Raw genomic sequence first — 18,409 nt, 5'->3', positions numbered from 1 at the left:
AAATCTTATCAGCAAATACATCAGATACACAGTGAGGGACTAGAACTTTGAGTCCATTTAGAACTTCTTAAGACAGCTTTTATGTTGATTCATATGAACAACCATTTTTTCTTAGACAAATGAAATGGATTTTTTTTCAGTCTATCACACTATCCTCTAATTCATCTAATCTCACCAATGACATCATTTTATGCCCAAATCCCACAGCTGTTATCCTCAGAAACCAAATATCATTCCACCATTTGGCATATATGAATTCGTCCTGATCTAGAAGTACAGAAATAAGTCTTATCTGACCACAAAAGTTTCTACAACAGTAGTTGTCGATGATCAGTTGTATAAATTTTGTACTCATCTTGCCCACATGAATATCCTTCAGAAATGACCATGTATTTTTATTAACATTTATTTTGGACGATCATTTATCTCACAATGTTTGTCTCCCAGGGACTTTGGATAATTAACTTTGACCATTATTTATCATGTTTATTATTTTCCTTTTAGAATGAAAAATAGATGCAAAATTTATATTTAGCTTTATGTCAAAGGCAGCATACCTATCTCAAATGATTTGGTATTATTGTTTTCTTTTAGAGTCAAAGATGGATAGGAAAGATAAACTTTTTGTCATTAATGAGGTAAGTACAGATATAACTGAACAGTTTTCAATTTCAGGTTGTAAAGTCTTTATGATATTGTCCCTTGTACTTTTCAAAGAAAACAAGAACTGCATGTGTTCTTCATTCTCATGGCTACTGGGGCTGGAACATTCCCAAAATAGTCAACTTAAGGAATCAAAATTCTTATTAACTGCAAAAAATCTATTTATTTTTTTTATTATCAGATTCTGTTTAAAATTCTGAACAAGTGATACAGTTTTACCTGTAGAACAATGGATTTTTCCCTTTCCTGGTCCACTGTTATGGAAGCAGGTTATTTGAAATAAGTTGTGTCCATGTCAGTTTTTCACCTTGGATGTAAGATTGAGATTAAAAATCCCCTTATAAAAAAAAATCTTGGAGTCAGAACTGGGTCAAATGAAAAATGGAGGGGGGATTTAGTGCACAATTGAAGGTAAAATGAAAAACTGCACATGTAGGCACCTTTGTGTGGAAATACACATCTGTTAAACAGTGGTTCTTAACCTTTGTTGGGCAGTGACCCAGATTATGTTTGTGGTGTTGGCCTTATAACCCATGGAATGCTAGAAAGAGCACTTGGGCAGGACATTTCAGATTATTATGGTTGATCTTGGTGACCCACTTAAGACAGCCAGGTGACACAGTTTTGGGTCACATCCCATGGATTAAGAACCACTGTTGTAGAATAACCTGAGATCTGCTGTGGAATCACTGTTTTTCATCTTGCATAATTTACATGCTGTCGAAAATGTGCACTTTTTGGCATAACCATGAAATTTTATTGCTATGCATTTATACCTCTCCCTCTATAACTTGCATACGACATGGTAAAAAAACACAGACTGCATAAACAAGGGTGTGGCAGGACTCTGAAAAATTGAGGGGTTTACTTGTACATGGGGTGGTGGGTGTAAGTGGTTGAATATTTGTTTACCAGTATTATTATTTAATAATCACATTGGAAATAATAGCTTTTTCTAATGAAATTCTTTGCTGTTTTGTATCAATTACTTTTATTTTTAATATATCCAGTTTCACTTGACCAGACTTATTTAATTGGTAACTATTTCTTTAAGTATTGCCTGGCATTGCTGTCATTTGTCAATAGCTTTGTTGAATTTTCTTAATTATGGTTTGTTGTAGGAAAACCCCAGATAATATAACAAAAAACTTCTAAATTATTTAAAAGCTAGTAAATTTCATGGTGTTGATACAGAATTTCCTGCCTCTAAACACTATTTTTGTTAATAAAAACAAACAATATATAAAGGTTTTATGTACCATTTTTGTTGCAATTTTTTTCATGTTCAACAGATACAATTTTTTTCATTTTTGTGCATGGATTGTGTTAAGATGATTGGTTTAAGTAGTTAATTATTCAGAGATTTATTTTCCTTTTATCTGGTAGCTGTTGTAAAATTTGCAAATATATATTTGCTGCTTGCAGGTACAAATCCTAACTTATATCTGGTAGCTGTTGTTAAAGATGTGAATATATACTTACTGCTTGCAAGTACAAATCCTAAACCTTAATGTCTGTATGATTTCTGTCTATGTATGTAATCATGTAATACATTGAGTATACCATAAGTTGTGTTGAAAATTGATGGTTTTATATTGTTACATTAGTAAAGTGTAAGTTGTATTGAAAATTGATGGTTTTATATTGTTACATTAGTAAAGTGTAAGTTGTATTGAAAATTGATGATTTTATATTGTTACATTAGTAAAGTGCAAGTTGTGTTGAAAATTGATTATTTTATATTGTTACATTAGTAAAGTGTAAGTTGTGTTGAAAATTGATTGTTTTATATTGTTACATTAGTAAAGTGTAAGTTGCATTGAAAATTGATGGTTTTATATTGTTACACTGAGTAATCTGTAAGTTGTGTTGAAAATTGATGGTTTTATATTGTTACATTAGTAAAGTGTAAGTTGTGTTGAAAATTGATTGTTTTATATTGTTACATTAGTAAAGTGTAAGTTGTGTTGAAAATTGATGGTTTTATATTGTTACATTAGTAAAGTGTAAGTTGCATTGAAAATTGATGGTTTTATATTGTTACATTAGTAAAGTGTAAATTGTGTTGAAAATTGATGGTTTTATATTGTTGCATTAGTAAAGTGTAAGTTGTGTTGAAAATTGATGGTTTTATATTGTTACATTAGTAAAGTGTAAGTTGTGTTGAAAATTGATGGTTTTATATTGTTACATTAGTAAAGTGTAAGTTGTGTTGAAAATTGATGGTTTTATATTGTTACATTAGTAAAGTGTAAGTTGTGTTGAAAATTGATTGTTTTATATTGTTACATTAGTAAAGTGTAAGTTGTGTTGAAAATTGATTGTTTTATATTGTTACATTAGTAAAGTGTAAGTTGTGTTGAAAATTGATGGTTTTATATTGTTGCATTAGTAAAGTGTAAGTTGCATTGAAAATTGATGGTTTTATATTGTTAAATTAGTAAAGTGTAAGTTGTGTTGAAAATTGATGGTTTTATATTGTTACATTAGTAAAGTGTAAGTTGTGTTGAAAATTGATGGTTTTATATTGTTACATTAGTAAAGTGTAAGTTGTATTGAAAATTGATGGTTTTATATTGTTACATTAGTAAAGTGTAAGTTGTGTTGAAAATTGATGGTTTTATATTGTTACATTAGTAAAGTGTAAGTTGTGTTGAAAATTGATTGTTTTATATTGTTACATTAGTAAAGTGTAAGTTGTGTTGAAAATTGATTGTTTTATATTGTTACATTAGTAAAGTGTAAGTTGTGTTGAAAATTGATGGTTTTATATTGTTACACTGAGTAATCTGTAAGTTGTAATGAAAATTGATGGTTTTATGCATTTAATTTTGATAAATGATAGAAAATAAGAAAATATGCCATTGTTCTTATATTGTTCATACACATTTCCTTTGTGGGAAAAACCACTTTATTCCTATATTTCTGCACCCAGGTCAGCCTAACGTCCTGTCTGTTGACAGGTATTTTTGTTTATCTGCAGTATACACTTTAAATATTGCATGACATTATTGGTTACATGTATTTGTGTTTATCTATAATATACACTTTAAATATTGCATGACATTATTGGTTATATTTCTTATTTTATTTTGATGCAGATGTGTGAGATGAAAAATTGCAACAAATGTCTGTTTTTTGAAGGGAAGAAAAAGCAGGATCTGTACTTGTGGTAAGATTTTTGTCTTAAGTTCTTGTCATGTCCAATTTTTCAGTGTTTATAGCCTTACCATCCAGTCTTTTCTAATAACTTCTACATCTTTGAGCAGGAACTACATGTATTCTTGTTTTACTTGAAATTTGCCAGGGATTTCAGAAATGGTGTATATAAGTGCCTAGGACTTCAAAGATGATCACCTGTGTTAACCTTACATTCTATCACATTCTTGGGTTTGTACTTTGATGTGGAAATTTAATGTGTTACTATTAATAGCTTTCATTTAAAGAAAGCTTGTACTAAACAGCACTTGTGAAGGTTGTCAATCCACGTGTTAGCTTCAAAATATCAGTGTTTTATTGCCATTTTATGTCCAAGTTTCAGGTACTGGCATGCTGTATTTGAGAGTTCGAGTTGCTTGTCAGGGCACAAATTTAACATTTAAATGCAACGTGTGAGTTATTTTTGGGAAATGACAGTTGAGATTTCAAGCTGTTGCTTCATTTGGGGAATGATAAATTTTCCCATGACATACAGCAAAATCAATAATAAAACTCCTTGCAGTACATAAGTTCTTGAGCAAATAACTCATGTGTAATTCCAAGACATTAAATGAAGGCTGTTTTGATGTTCTTCACTTCACCAAGAGATAAGGAGTTTAGAATGTAGCCTAAAATTTATATGGCTACATCATTATTTCTATCACTCTGTATGACTAAGATTAATCGGGTCATGAGAGCATGTTTTATTTTTCTACTTGAAAATTTCTTTTTTGTGACTGGAGATTCCTACAGTCAGTACACTAAAATTATAAAGTGTGAAGAGTCACATGCTCTGAATGCAGGGCAGAGATAAAGGAGAACTGTATGCATTTTGTTGTGCCATGCATCTCCTCATGTGGTCTTAATAATCAGAGTGGTAATGCACTCATTTTCCATCACTGCAGTTCTGTGTTCAATGTCCAGTTTTCAGCAAATGAAAATGTAATAGGTCACCAATCCAAGAAAATGTATTTCCTCCAAGTTTTCAGGTTTCTTCCATATTAAAAAGACTACATTATACCGACATCAAAGTGAATCAGTAGTAAACTAAACTTACTTTACAATGATTTGCAATAAATTAAATCACATTTTAATAAGTTGAACGATAAATGTCTAATTTCTCAACATACCTGGGCAGTACATGTTCATAACATACCTGGACGATACATGTACATAGCATACCTTGACAGTACATATGTAAAACATACCTGGATGGTGCTATTATATTGTATGACAACCTTTGCAATAAGATGACCTTTGTCCCTGAAAATGGCCATTTTTGACATTTTATTTTTAGTTCTTAACAAATATTCTAAAATAACTTCCTTTTGTACAGATTCATGTGTCAGCCTCTTGTACAGATTCATGTGTCAGTATGTCATGGGAATAAGAAGAAAAGCATATTGGATACCTTGTTTCCATCTCAGACCAACAGGCAGTGAAGTACCTAAATTCCCAGCCATTGCTCTCCACAAACTCGAGACATTGTTCATTTCATTTGAAAATTTTGAGATTCTTTTCTTTCACAAACCTTGCATGACATATTTTTATATTCCAGTCAGAAATTTTACATAAACAGAATTTTAAAGGTTTCAGTAATTGAAGACTGCTGTCAAAAAAATAAAATATAGGATTTGTACAGTCCTTATTTGATTTACCATATGAATGTGAAGTCATTGTAGTAGCAATATTGACATAAAAATGTTTCAAGAATAGTAAAATGTGATGAATTTGTGGTGTGTGTGTATGTGTGTGATTTGGATTTTTAACATAGCTTTAACAAGTTTTCAATCATATCACTACAATGTCTGCAGTGTGGCAGTTTATAGTGATGTCTAGCACTGGGGCATCATGCCGCAGACATGTAGCATGATGTCCCTCCCAGTCACATTATCCTGACACCAGGCTGACCAGTCCTAACACTAACCTCTTAATGCTGAGCGCCAAGCGAGGCAGCTGTTAGTACTATTTTGTAAGTCTTTGTTAAGACTTGACAGGGGATCGAACCCACGATCTCCTGCATCCGAGGCAGATGCTCTAACCACTAGGCCACCGGTGCTGTCTGATGAATTTGTGGAATTAAACCAGAATATTTTGTCTTTACAGGGCATCAAACTGTCCAAGAGGGCCTTCAGTTAAATTTCTTGTGGAAAATGGTAGGAAATATTTTTTACTTAGACAATGTAATCATATTGTGTTGATATTATGGTTGTCCATATGTTATAGGTTGTTATAAACCTCAAATTTTTACAAATTTTGAAAGACAGCAGGGTGCCAAAAAATGTAATTTATGTTAGTTGCAACACTTGCTAGTATAAACCTTTTTAAAATTTGTGTCACCACTGAGCAGCATATAAACATTTTATATTGTAACTATACTTCATTCAGTGAATTCAGAAAATAATATTGTTAACAATATTCTTTGGTTTTAAATTTTGAAGGGAAAGTCCAATTACAGACAGTAAAAATATAACATGGCATGTGCCATCGCTGTCCTCACAGCTTGGTAAGTGAGAGATTTGAAGTGAAATGTGTCACCATTCATACTTTCCTAATGATTAAACATTTTGATTAAAAATCCTGCTAATCAACAAATCAAGGGTTTGAATTCATGAATTCAAGGGAGAGCTGTTCTGGCCATCCAGATTATTTTTTATGTAAAGTTTATAGATTCAGCTTGGATTTCAAAGGCAGTTCATGCAAAAACCAGTCTAAAGTCATCAAGAGTCAACAGTTCAGGAATATGTAATTGTAAGATCGGAAAAATTACAGTAGATCAGTCCTAAGAAATTATCAAATCATGAACTAAGTTGGAAACTGAAATTAAATGACTTTTGCAAATGTGTAATATTTTAAGTTAGCTTTTGACATTTCATCCAGCCATATTGTCTTATTTAGATTACAACAAAGCAATTGTTGTTTATGTTGATAATCCCAATCTAATACGTTGATAATCCCAATCTAATACATTGATAATCCTAATTTAATATGTTGATAATCCCAATCTAATACGTTGATAATCCTAATTTAATACATTGATAATCCCAATCTAATATGTTGATAATCCTAATTTAATACGCTGATAATCCCAATCTAATACGTTGATAATCCTAATTTAATATGTTGATAATCCCAATCTAATATGTTGATAAACCCAATCTAATACATTGATAATCCTAATTTAATGCTTTGATAATCCCAGTCTAATACGTTGATAATCCCAATCTAATATGTTGATAATCCCAATTTAATACGTTGATAATCCCAATCTAATACGTTGATAATCCTAATTGAATACGTTGATAATCCTAATTTTAATACATTGATAATCCCAATCTAATACATTGATAATCCCAATCTAATATATTTTTTAATTGATGGTTAATACCATGCATATTTCTCAACTCAGTCGAAAAGATATTTACATTTTTTTAAACATTGTTTTTCTTCTGAATTTTTTTAACAGTTCACACCATGTCAGAGTTGAAGATGACTGGAAATTGTCTCAAAGCTTCAAGACCTCTTCTGTCATTTGACCCGGTTTGTATAGCTCTTCTGTCATTTGACCCAGTCTATATAGCTCATATGTCATTTGACCCAGTTGGTATAGCTCTACTGTCATTTTACCCAGTGTCACAACTTGTAAATCCATGCAAAATAATACTGTCCTACCTCTTGTCACATTACAAAATGAATTGGTTAATTTCACTTTGTTACCAGAATTTCATAGAATATTTTCAGTTAATCTGACCAAACCCCCTAAACTTTTTCAGCTTTTATTATGGAAGACCAAAATCATGTCTGGTACAGCTGTTCTGTTATTGGAACCAGTCTTATATATAGCTTTTCTTTCATTTGACCCAGCTGGTATAGCTCTTCTGTCATTTGACCCAGGTTTGTGTAGCTCTTCTGTCATTTGACCTGGTTTGTTTAGCTGTTCTTCATTTGACCCAGTCTATATAGCTCTTCTGTCATTTGACCCATTTTGCATAGCTCTTTTGTCATTTGACCTAGTTTGTATAGCTCTGATGTCATTTGACCCATTTTGCATAGCTCTTCTGTCATTTGACCTAGTTTGTATAGCTCTTCTGTCATTTAACCCAGTTTGCATAGCTGTTCTATCATATGACCCAGTTTGTATAGCTCTTCTGTCATTTTACCTGGTTGGTATAGCTCTACTGTCAGTTTACCCAGTGTCACAACTTGTAAATCGATGAAAATAATACAGTCCTACCTCTTGTCACATTACAAAATGAATTGGTTAATTTCACTTTGTTACCAGAATTTCATAGAACATTTTCAATTAATCTGGCCATTTTGTAATGTGATGCATTATTGAACCATGATAATTACATTTATTAGAAATCAAATTTGAATTAATTAATATGCCAGAGGAATAGAACCAGCCTGCATGTTTTGGCTTTATTCAACTTGTAGACTATGTACATGTATGTAACATGATTTCATCATTTTGGCTGGCCATTGGTATGCTTACACATGAATGTTATGGTCTCTTTGTATTGAATCACATTAATCATCTCCATCTATTCTTTGGACATTATTGGAGAAATAATAGGTACCTAAATGTAGTTTTTCTTATCCCCTGGCTTCAGATTTAACCATAGCAATTTAATTCATTGGTCCATCTTTAAGTTGCCCTGTCTTCTAAATGGCTTAGTGGAAGTTCACAAAATTCTATGGTTGTATTGTCCATGTAGTAAACGTGTACTGGTTTGGTTATTGTTTTTGTCTCACTATTCTTTTTCCTTTGTTACAGACCTTTGATAAGGAAATACATTGGAGTTTAATGAAGGAACTCTTCATTCAGGTAAGTGGGGAATTTGTTTTTTATCATTAGTCTTCTGATTGTCAATTCATTGCAGCACAGTATTAGCACTGTACTGGTGTTCCATAGCATTTGATTGTCAATTCATTGCAGCACAGTATTAGCACTGTACCAGTGTTCCATAGCATTTGATTATCAATTCATAGCAGCACAGTATTAGCACTGTACTGGTGTCCCATAGCATTTGATTATCAATTCATAGCAGCACAGTATTAGCCCTGTACCGGTGTTCCATAGCATTTGATTGTGAATTCATTGCAACACAGTATTAGCACTGTACCGGTGTTCCATAGCATTTGATTATCAATTGATAGCAGCACAGTATTAGCCCTGTACCGATGTTCCATAGCATTTGATTGTCAATTCATTGCAACACAGTATTAGCACTGTACCGGTGTTCCATAGCATTTGATTATCAATTCATAGCAGCACAGTATTAGCACTGTACCAGTGTCCATAGCATTTGATTATCAATTCATAGCAGCACAGTATTAACACTGTACCAGTGTTCCATAGCATTTGATTATCAATTCATAGCAGCACAGTATTAGCACTGTACCGGTGTCCATATCATTTGATTATCAATTCATAGCAGCACAGTATTAGCACTGTACCGGTGTTCCATAGCATTTGATTGTCAATTCATAGCAGCACAGTATTAGCACTGTACCAGTGTTCCATAGCATTTGATTATCAATTCATAGCAGCACAGTATTAGCACTGTACCGGTGTTCCATAGCATTTGATTGTCAATTCATAGCAGCACAGTATTAGCACTGTACCAGTGTTCCATAGCATTTGATTATCAATTCATGGCAGCACAGTATTAGCACTGTACCGGTGTCCATAGCATTTGATTATCAATTCATAGCAGCACAGTATTAACACTGTACCAGTGTTCCATAGCATTTGATTATCAATTCATAGCAGCACAGTATTAGCACTGTACCGGTGTCCATAGCATTTGATTATCAATTCATAGCAGCACAGTATTAGCCCTGTACCGGTGTCCATAGCATTTGATTATCAATTCATAGCAGCACAGTATTAGCACTGTACTGGTGTTCCATAGCATTTGATTGTCAATTCATAGCAGCACAGTATTAGCCCTGTACCGGTGTCCATAGTGTTTGATTATCAATTCATAGCAGCACAGTATTAGCCCTGTACCGGTGTTCCATAGCATTTGATTATCAATTCATAGCAGCACAGTATTAGCACTGTACTGGTGTTCCATAGCATTAGATTGTCAATTCATAGCAGCACAGTATTAGCCCTGTACCGGTGTTCCATAGCATTTGATTGTCAATTCATAGCAGCACAGTATAGCCCTTTACCAGTGTTCCATAGTTTTTGATTATCAATTCATAGCAGCACATTATTAGCACTGTACCGTGTTCCACAGCATTTGATTGTCAATTCATTGCAGCACAGTATTGGCCCTGTACCGGTGTTCCATAGCATTTGATTATCAATTCATAGCAGCACAGTATTAGCACTGTACCGGTGTTCCATAGCATTTGTTCTGTGTTCTTTTTCTTGAATACCATAGGTATTTTAGTGTTTACTTTCAGTTTTGAAATAATCAGCCTAAATGGCCCAGGGAGAAAATGACTGGGTAGACATACAAGTATTGTTATGCTCTAAAAATTCATTATATTGAGATTATCATGAATTTTGTAAACAAAAATTGGCCAAAAACCCCCATGTTTATACAAATGGTGACGTAGTTGTACAGCATGTCGCTTAAAATGTACCATCCTAATCATAGCATCTTTAATTAAATCTATTAAGGCCACAGCTCACAAGCATTAGGCAAAACCCACTTGTAATGTTTGCAGTATTTGACAGATTATCTTCAATCCAGAGTATTAATTCTGGCATTACGTGAAAAAGTGTTTCATAGTAAAGGTCAGCCCCAGTCTTTTCTTTCAGACAACACATAAACATAGAAGCTAACAAATCATGTGTTTACAGTTCTTCATTCAGAAATGAGAATTACTTCTTTGTGATAACAATATTTGCCCATCTTTTTCCAGACATTTAGCACACCCAACCATCATCCCAAGAGTCAGCCATTCTTTGATCATGTCTTCACTTTTTCTATACTGGACAACCGAATATGGTTCAGGAATTACCAGATACTTGAAGAAGATGGATCACTGGTAGAAATTGGTAAGATACAGCAGCATGTAAAAATATTTTAACTGTGTTATGTTGATATAGAAAAACTTCACACAGCTTGTATGAAGTACCTTTTTTGGGCACACATTGTGGCTAACATAATTTTTTAGATGGAAACTGGAATACCTGGAGAAAAATCTACAATTTTTTTTCACAAGCAACATGTATGCTGTACTTTCACCAGACATGATTTTTCTGTTTTCTCCTGACTTGAATCAGATATTTCTTGATATAGTCAGTTTTTTTTATCATCTTCGATCTGATTTTTACAAAAAATGGTCTGTCCTGTCACATTCGGCAACGACCCTTGTAAAGTATTTGTTCCATATATTAGTTAGCACAAGAGTCTCGTAAAGACTATTCTGATTGGTCAAAAATTTAAATTCATCCAATGAATCTTCATGTAATGGAAACTGATGACAATGGAAAGAAGAAGCAAGCTTGCAATACATGGCATCTTGAGTTGTTGAGAGAGACCATGACACAAAAAGTTTAGATAAAGGCTTAAAAAATGTATGGAAATGGTAATGGCTGGAGGAAAAAGTTGATGGAAATTTAGTTGATCAGTTTATCTGCAGGAAAGATCTGAATTACGGTAATTGTGTTTGGAACAGCACCTGCAAAAGAAGCTGCATGCAGAAAAATTAAAGCTCAGAAGGCATCTGGAAAAAGTGCAGTTAATTACTATAAGAAGAAAGATTTCTTGCATGAGAGAACAGATGTAGCCTTCTGTCAGAATATGTGTATTGCATGTCGCCAATACAAGTACCAGCTTGAAAGGAGCAAGGCTGTCATTGAGAAGGAAAAGAAACAATTGCACATTGAGCCAAAAAAGTCAGTGGTGACAAACAGGAAGGCTAAAGAAATCTTTGCAAAAGTTGTAAAAAAATGAGCTTGACTGGTATATCAACAGGTTGTGTCCAGTGGAGAAAAAGACAAGTGAATGTATGGGATTATTTGTATATAGTTGATGTACTTGGGTGTTTATTTTACAGACTTGTATATAGTTGATGTACTTGGGTGTTTATTTTACAGACTTGTATATAGTTGATGTACTTGGGTGTTTATTTTACAGACTTGTATATAGTTGATGTACTTGGGTGTTTATTTTACAGACTTGTATATAGTTGATGTACTTGGGTGTTTATTTTACAGACTTGTATATAGTTGATGTACTTGGGTGTTTATTTTACAGACTTGTATATAGTTGATGTACTTGGGTGTTTATTTTACAGACTTGTATATAGTTGATGTACTTGGGTGTTTATTTTACAGACTTGTATATAGTTGATGTACTTGGGTGTTTATTTTACAGACTTGTATATAGTTGATGTACTTGGGTGTTTATTTTACAGACTTGTATATAGTTGATGTACTTGGGTGTTTATTTTACAGACTTGTATATAGTTGATGTACTTGGGTGTTTATTTTACAGACTTGTATATAGTTGATGTACTTGGGTGTTTATTTTACAGACTTGTATATAGTTGATGTACTTGGGTGTTTATTTTACAGACTTGTATATAGTTGATGTACTTGGGTGTTTATTTTACAGACTTGTATATAGTTGATGTACTTGGGTGTTTATTTTACAGACTTGTATATAGTTGATGTACTTGGGTGTTTATTTTACAGACTTGTTATGAAAAGAGAGATGTATAAGTATGTCTGCTGCAAAAATTAACAATTTATTGTGACTTAATTACAATGTGAACACTGACATGCACATGAAATAACTTCAGCATCAATAGTATTGGAGAATAAATTCATGTGACAATACATATTGTGAAATTACTTAAGTTAAGTTGAACATTTTAGGCAAGTTTATTAGTTTTTCAAATGATATTTTGTTTTATATTAAGTTCATAGGTTACACCAGGAGCAGCTTTTTTTTGACAAAAAATACAGGTCATTGAAACCTGTTGGCCAGTAATCTTCCAATTCAGACATGGCTTACTATTAAGAATATCTAGGGTCTGCATCTTAAATAAATGTACTGTATTGTATTGTACATTAGTATATTTATACTGTGCTGTTGTATTGTAGTATGTATTGTATTATCTGTTGTATTGTATGGTATGGTATTTTACTATGCTGTATTGTTTAGTATGATATTGTAATGTATTGTAAATTGGAAAAAAATGAATCCCCAAGGTCAACCATGTCCTGCTATACTAGAGGACAATTGAACATGGGTGGGCATATAAGGCACCATTTACAGTACTATATACACTTGCTTCAAGTCCAACTGTAAATAATGTAGACCCAGCTCTGTCATCACATAATGTGTTTGCAGATTAAGGTCTGTTTATATGAAAACTGAGAAACTAAGTCCAGTATGAGAGTATTAAGGAAATAAATCATCAATTCAATCTCACTACAAGGGCAAGACATTGTGAAATGTATTGGTGATGTGAAATGTATTGGTGATGTTGACTACTTTATTACAAATAAATTTGACCCAGTATTAGCTTACTGGAAAAGAGCAGACAACTGCTAGTTAATTAATTGACTCTACCAATAATGTGAGTTGTCTACATTGAGTCTTCTGGCTAATCACACTGAGTAATGAGTTGTAGAGTGTCAACTTTTTTTATTAATATGACAATGTGGGTAATCAAAGTCGTTTCAAAATCTGGCATTTGTCTTTTACCCATTTTTGAGTACAGGTGAAACATGCATTAGCTCATAATCCACCTTGGATGTTTTAGTTTTTATCAGCTTTGAACAACATATTTGGTGTCTGGAAATTTTAAATAGTTGTCTGTTAACATTTGATTGATAAGTAGAGAAAGCCAATGATCGATCATTTGTTCAGTTGGTCTCTTTGGAAATTTTGATTTTTGTAGCATGCACAAAAAAATCTACCAAACTTGGTACTTCATTAATAAAGGGAAATGCACATCACTTTTATATAAATTACCACATATTTACAACCCAGAATAAGAAGGATTTTGTTATAAAGGCGAATACACATCACTTTTATATAAATTACCACACATTTACAACCCAGAATAACAAGGATTTTGTTAAAAGGGCTGTTCATTGCACATATTTTGGTAATTTGTTAACTGAATAGACATAATGCAAATCTTAAATTGCATATCAAATGATAAAGAAAATTTTTAAGTATTTCCCTCATGTTGTAATTTAATAATACCAATTAAGCAGCAGTGCAGCTTTATGAGGCGATACTCAAACAACAAGTAGGGGTTGAAGTAAAAACAGGACAAAGTATTTCTTCACTTTTATTCCAGTGAAACTTCTCTATTTACAGGTCCCCGTTTTGTGTTGAATCCCATTCGAATGTTTGAAGGCAGCTTTGGAGGCACAACCCTGTATGTGAATCCACACTACATTTCACCCAACGAGGTAATTTAACAGCAGGATCCCCAGGTGTCAAACTGGATTTGTATGACAAAATTCAAAGACTGTTCAAGGCCAAGGTATTCATTTTCAAAACTGAAAAATGAGAACCAACATTATAACTAAAAAATAAAGATTACAGTCCAGTTTGAATGTTTGCAACAGTTTAGCATTAGGCCTGTCCATTAATTCCATATGTACGTGATAGGCATACATCCCAGAATTTGTGCATGTGCAAGTACGATCACATGGTTCCATAGATTGTGTTGAAATTTGGTTGATAATGTTTCCATGGATTAACATGCAGAGCTGTGTCCCTTTTTGGTGTAGACTGTATATGGTAATTCTTGTGGGTGTAACTAGTACTACAGATTTTGATAACTTGCCGTGAAATTTGGGAGACACTATTCTGGGCTAGAATTAAACCTTTTACTACTTGCAGTTTTTCATGAGTGAATAAAAATAAACTTGCAAAATCATATTTTTACTAAATTTTGTTTACCATTTACTGTTACTTGGGAATAAGAAAGAAATCTACTTTGCTATCAGTTTCAAATCTAATTTTTATTACCATTTTAAATTTTAAAAAACTTGTTGTCCAGCTGATTTGTTTTTCTTGTTTACAGCTGAAGCTTGATTTATAATTGTTTTTAGGTTTGTAATTTTGGCCCATGTTCATGAACGCTAGCATCACTAGTTTTGTAATTTTGGCCCATGATAGGTTCATGAACACTAGCATCACTAGGTTTGTAATTTTGGCCCATGATAGGTTCATGAACGCTAGCATCACTAGGTTTGTAATTTTGGCCCATGATAGGTTCATAAACACTAGCATCACTAGGTTTGTAATTTTGGCCCATGATAGGTTCATGAACACTAGCATCACTAGGTTTGTAATTTTGGCCCATGATAGGTTCATGAACGCTAGCATCACTAGGTTTGTAATTTTGGCCCATGATAGGTTCATGAACACTAGCATCACTAAGTTTGTAATTTTGGCCCATGATAGGTTCATGAACACTAGCGTCACTAGGTTTGTAATTTTGGCCCATGATAGGTTCATAAACACTATCATCACTAGGTTTGTAATTTTGGCCCATGATAGGTTCATGAACACTATCATCACTAGGTTTGTAATTTTGGCCCATGATAGGTTCATGAACGCTAGCGTCACTAGGTTTGTAATTTTGGCCCATGATAGGTTCATAAACACTAGCATCACTAGGTTTGTAATTTTGGCCCATATTCATGAACACTAGCATCACTAGGTTTGAACAAAAACATTTTTATAAAGAACCATACATTTTTTAGTCAGGATAATATCTCGTATCTCCAGTTAGCTGTAAAACAGAAAAAATTCCAGAGCAAGTCATTAGAGGAAACGTTAACAGATTTTTCCTAAATGAAATCAGATAAATATTTCCTTATTTGTAAATAAAATGGTTAGGTGTGAAAGAAATAACCTGCTTCCCATTAAAAGCATAACAGTTGTGCCCTTGTCCAAATGTATGGGTACAGTATTAGGCCTATCTCATGGTAAAGAAATTAATGCCAACTTGGCATTGTTTTATGTTTTAGAATTATGTCTGTGTATTTGAGTGAATTTGCATACTTAAGGAGTTTTTATTATGTCCTAGGTTTTAAAGTGATCCATAAAACACTGCTCAGATTGCATTCACAAGATTGTCTTGCAAAGCATTCATCTGCTGCCAAAAAAGGGTAATAACTGTAACAAAAGTCATGAGAGCATAGTGCTTTCTTTATGTGTAATTTAAGGTGATTATAACATGTACAAAGTGTCCTGGTAATTGATTGAAAATTGCGAGTGGGTGCATTCACAATATTCAGTCATACACTGCATTTGACACCAAGTCAAAGCAAGCAAAAGCTCTAACAAAACTCACAGGAGTATTGTGATCTGTCCATAGGCCCATCTGAGATGACCTTAATAATGTTTCCATTTTCACACTGATCCATCATTAACTGTAGGGCTTGTTGCATTCCAAGATCCTGTATTGCACTGCTGCAAAAGAAAAAGGGCAGTAACTCTAATATAAAATGCAGGACGGCTTGTTGATTTGTATATCTTAAATGGTGACCATAACAAAGTTTCATGGAGTTCCTAGATATGATGTAGACTTCAGGTCTGAATACAGGGCTGACAAAAGGGGGGTCAACCGGGAACATATCTCCGGGGCCCTGGGTCGAGCACCACTTTTTAATTGTATAAAAGAAATATTTTGTTTGAACAAGAACTAGGAGAGGCTTGGGTGTTTCTTACCCCAGGGCCCATGATCACTCTCTACGGCCCTCTCTGAATCCCAAACATTGTGCACTCAGAATCCGAATTTAATTGCACCTTTTTGCCCTCACCTAGAAGCAGAAGAACTCTTTGCAGTTATTGCAGAATTCTGTATTCACAAATCACTATTATCATAACCTCTCAAAATATTTTACCTTTTTGGATTCAGAAGTCCTCAACTCAAATCCTATTCAGTTTCGGAGTGAATTCAGCTAAATTAGATTCTCTTAATGAAGCCATACATTCCTGCACATAGTTCAAGAGATGGAGACAAGATTGGAACTGCCATTGACACCCTACCCCGTGATACCATCTTTAGCCAATTACTGGATAATGCCTCAGTTTAATTTTCATTAATTACAACCTTACCTAAGTCTGTGAACTACATGGAAACCTCTCAAAAACCAAATTTTTGTCATACTTGGCAAAATGTGGAATGAAAACTCCACAAACTTCAGATCAAGTGTTAGGGAATTGTATCCTCATATAGAACTAATTGTAGAGAGGACATGGTATTGTGCTGATCACATATCAAATGGACATACCTGACTTGCACATACCTCCTTAAAGTTGAGTCACCACCAGAGTGCATACCATACAAGTGTACACTGACAGTGGAACACATTCTTGTCATGCATGTTGATTTGCACCCTGTGAGAAAGACATGTTTTATGTGAACTGCATGAAGATGTACCAGCTAAAGGAATCATGAACTTTTGGAGACATTGCAGTCTATGTAACAAAATGTAGGACTAGTTTTACCCAGTTTCATAGCAGTCCTTCAAAGCCTGTGGCACTAGTTTTACCAAGTTTCATAGCAGTCCTTCTGAGCCTGTGGGACTAGTTTTACCAAGTTTCATAGCAGTCCTTCGGAGCCTGTGGAGTAGTTTTACCAAGTTTCATAGCAGTCCTTCAGAGCCTGTGGGACTAGTTTTACCAAGTTTCATAGCAGTCCTTCAGAGCCTGTGGGACTAGTTTTGCTAACAAGACTCTGCTGGACAGATTCACTGTATTCAAGATAAAAGGGCAAAAGCCGGTTTTAAAATTTTTAGGGCAAAGTGATTTGTCGATATTTGTATCTTAAGATGGTGACCATTACATGGTAATCCAAGGAAATCTTAGACTAGTTGCATTCACAAGATTTTGCCTTACACTGCATTTAATTGCAAGACAAAAAGGGCAATAGCTTGTACAAAGGGCAATAACTTGTACAAAATTGTGGGAGATTTGTTGATATACATACATTAAGATGATGACCTAAATATTTACCAAGTTTCAGGGTGATTGAATAAATTTGCAACACTAGTTGCATTCACAAGATTTTGCCATGCTTTGCAATTCATCTGCAAGTCAGTGAGGGCAATAACTCTTTGAAACTTTGTGCAATAAAAGCAATTTGTTCACATCTTCGGGTGATGACAGTAACTATTATCATTTAGTTTAATTTAGTTGAAAGATATTTTTTTCTCATGCACACAAATGGAAATGTGAAGATCCCATATTTGGTAATCTTCTCTCTTTTTTTCACAGCATAGAAGAGCACTGAGGGCCAAAGTAGCTCAGAAATACATAAACAGAATCCATGCCAAGAAGTCATTGGAAACGAGGAACACTGGACAGAGCTACATATTGGACCCAACAGATGATGTTTTTGTAACTATTAGACCAGAGGAAGCAACTGGTGCAGCCAAAAACACTTTCTACCGAAAGGCAGATTGAGTCACTCGTGTTGCAAGAAATTCTTGGGACTGCACTCAGTTTTAGATCAGACAAGTTTCTTGTCAAGTTTCCACGGGAACATGCACGAATCTGCGTACAGTGTATAATATTCATTAAAACTTTAATTTTGG

The 18,409-nt window shown here is 33.8% G+C and overlaps 1 protein-coding gene across 1 annotated transcript in view; it reads left to right on the top strand.

Annotated features, from left to right (window-relative positions):
* Positions 1–18,409, top strand: part of LOC149808053 (ribosome biogenesis protein BRX1 homolog) — a 28,678-nt gene extending 10,269 nt beyond the window's left edge. Inside the window, exons 3-10 of the mRNA XM_089949100.1 lie at positions 595–638; positions 3,765–3,835; positions 5,968–6,017; positions 7,328–7,401; positions 8,639–8,689; positions 10,747–10,882; positions 14,169–14,263; positions 18,090–18,409. Of these exons, the coding sequence (XP_089805226.1) occupies positions 595–638; positions 3,765–3,835; positions 5,968–6,017; positions 7,328–7,401; positions 8,639–8,689; positions 10,747–10,882; positions 14,169–14,263; positions 18,090–18,278 (710 nt within the window). The 3' untranslated portion in view covers positions 18,279–18,409. The remainder of the gene's footprint in view (positions 1–594; positions 639–3,764; positions 3,836–5,967; positions 6,018–7,327; positions 7,402–8,638; positions 8,690–10,746; positions 10,883–14,168; positions 14,264–18,089) is intronic.

This window comes from Sinohyriopsis cumingii, chromosome 1, assembly GCF_028554795.1.
Source record: "Sinohyriopsis cumingii isolate HCF-2022 chromosome 1, ASM2855479v2, whole genome shotgun sequence".
In the NCBI taxonomy this organism is placed as follows: Eukaryota; Metazoa; Mollusca; class Bivalvia; order Unionida; family Unionidae; genus Sinohyriopsis; species Sinohyriopsis cumingii.
Note: the sequence above shows the minus strand (reverse complement) of the source record. Positions and strands in the feature narration are given on the sequence as shown.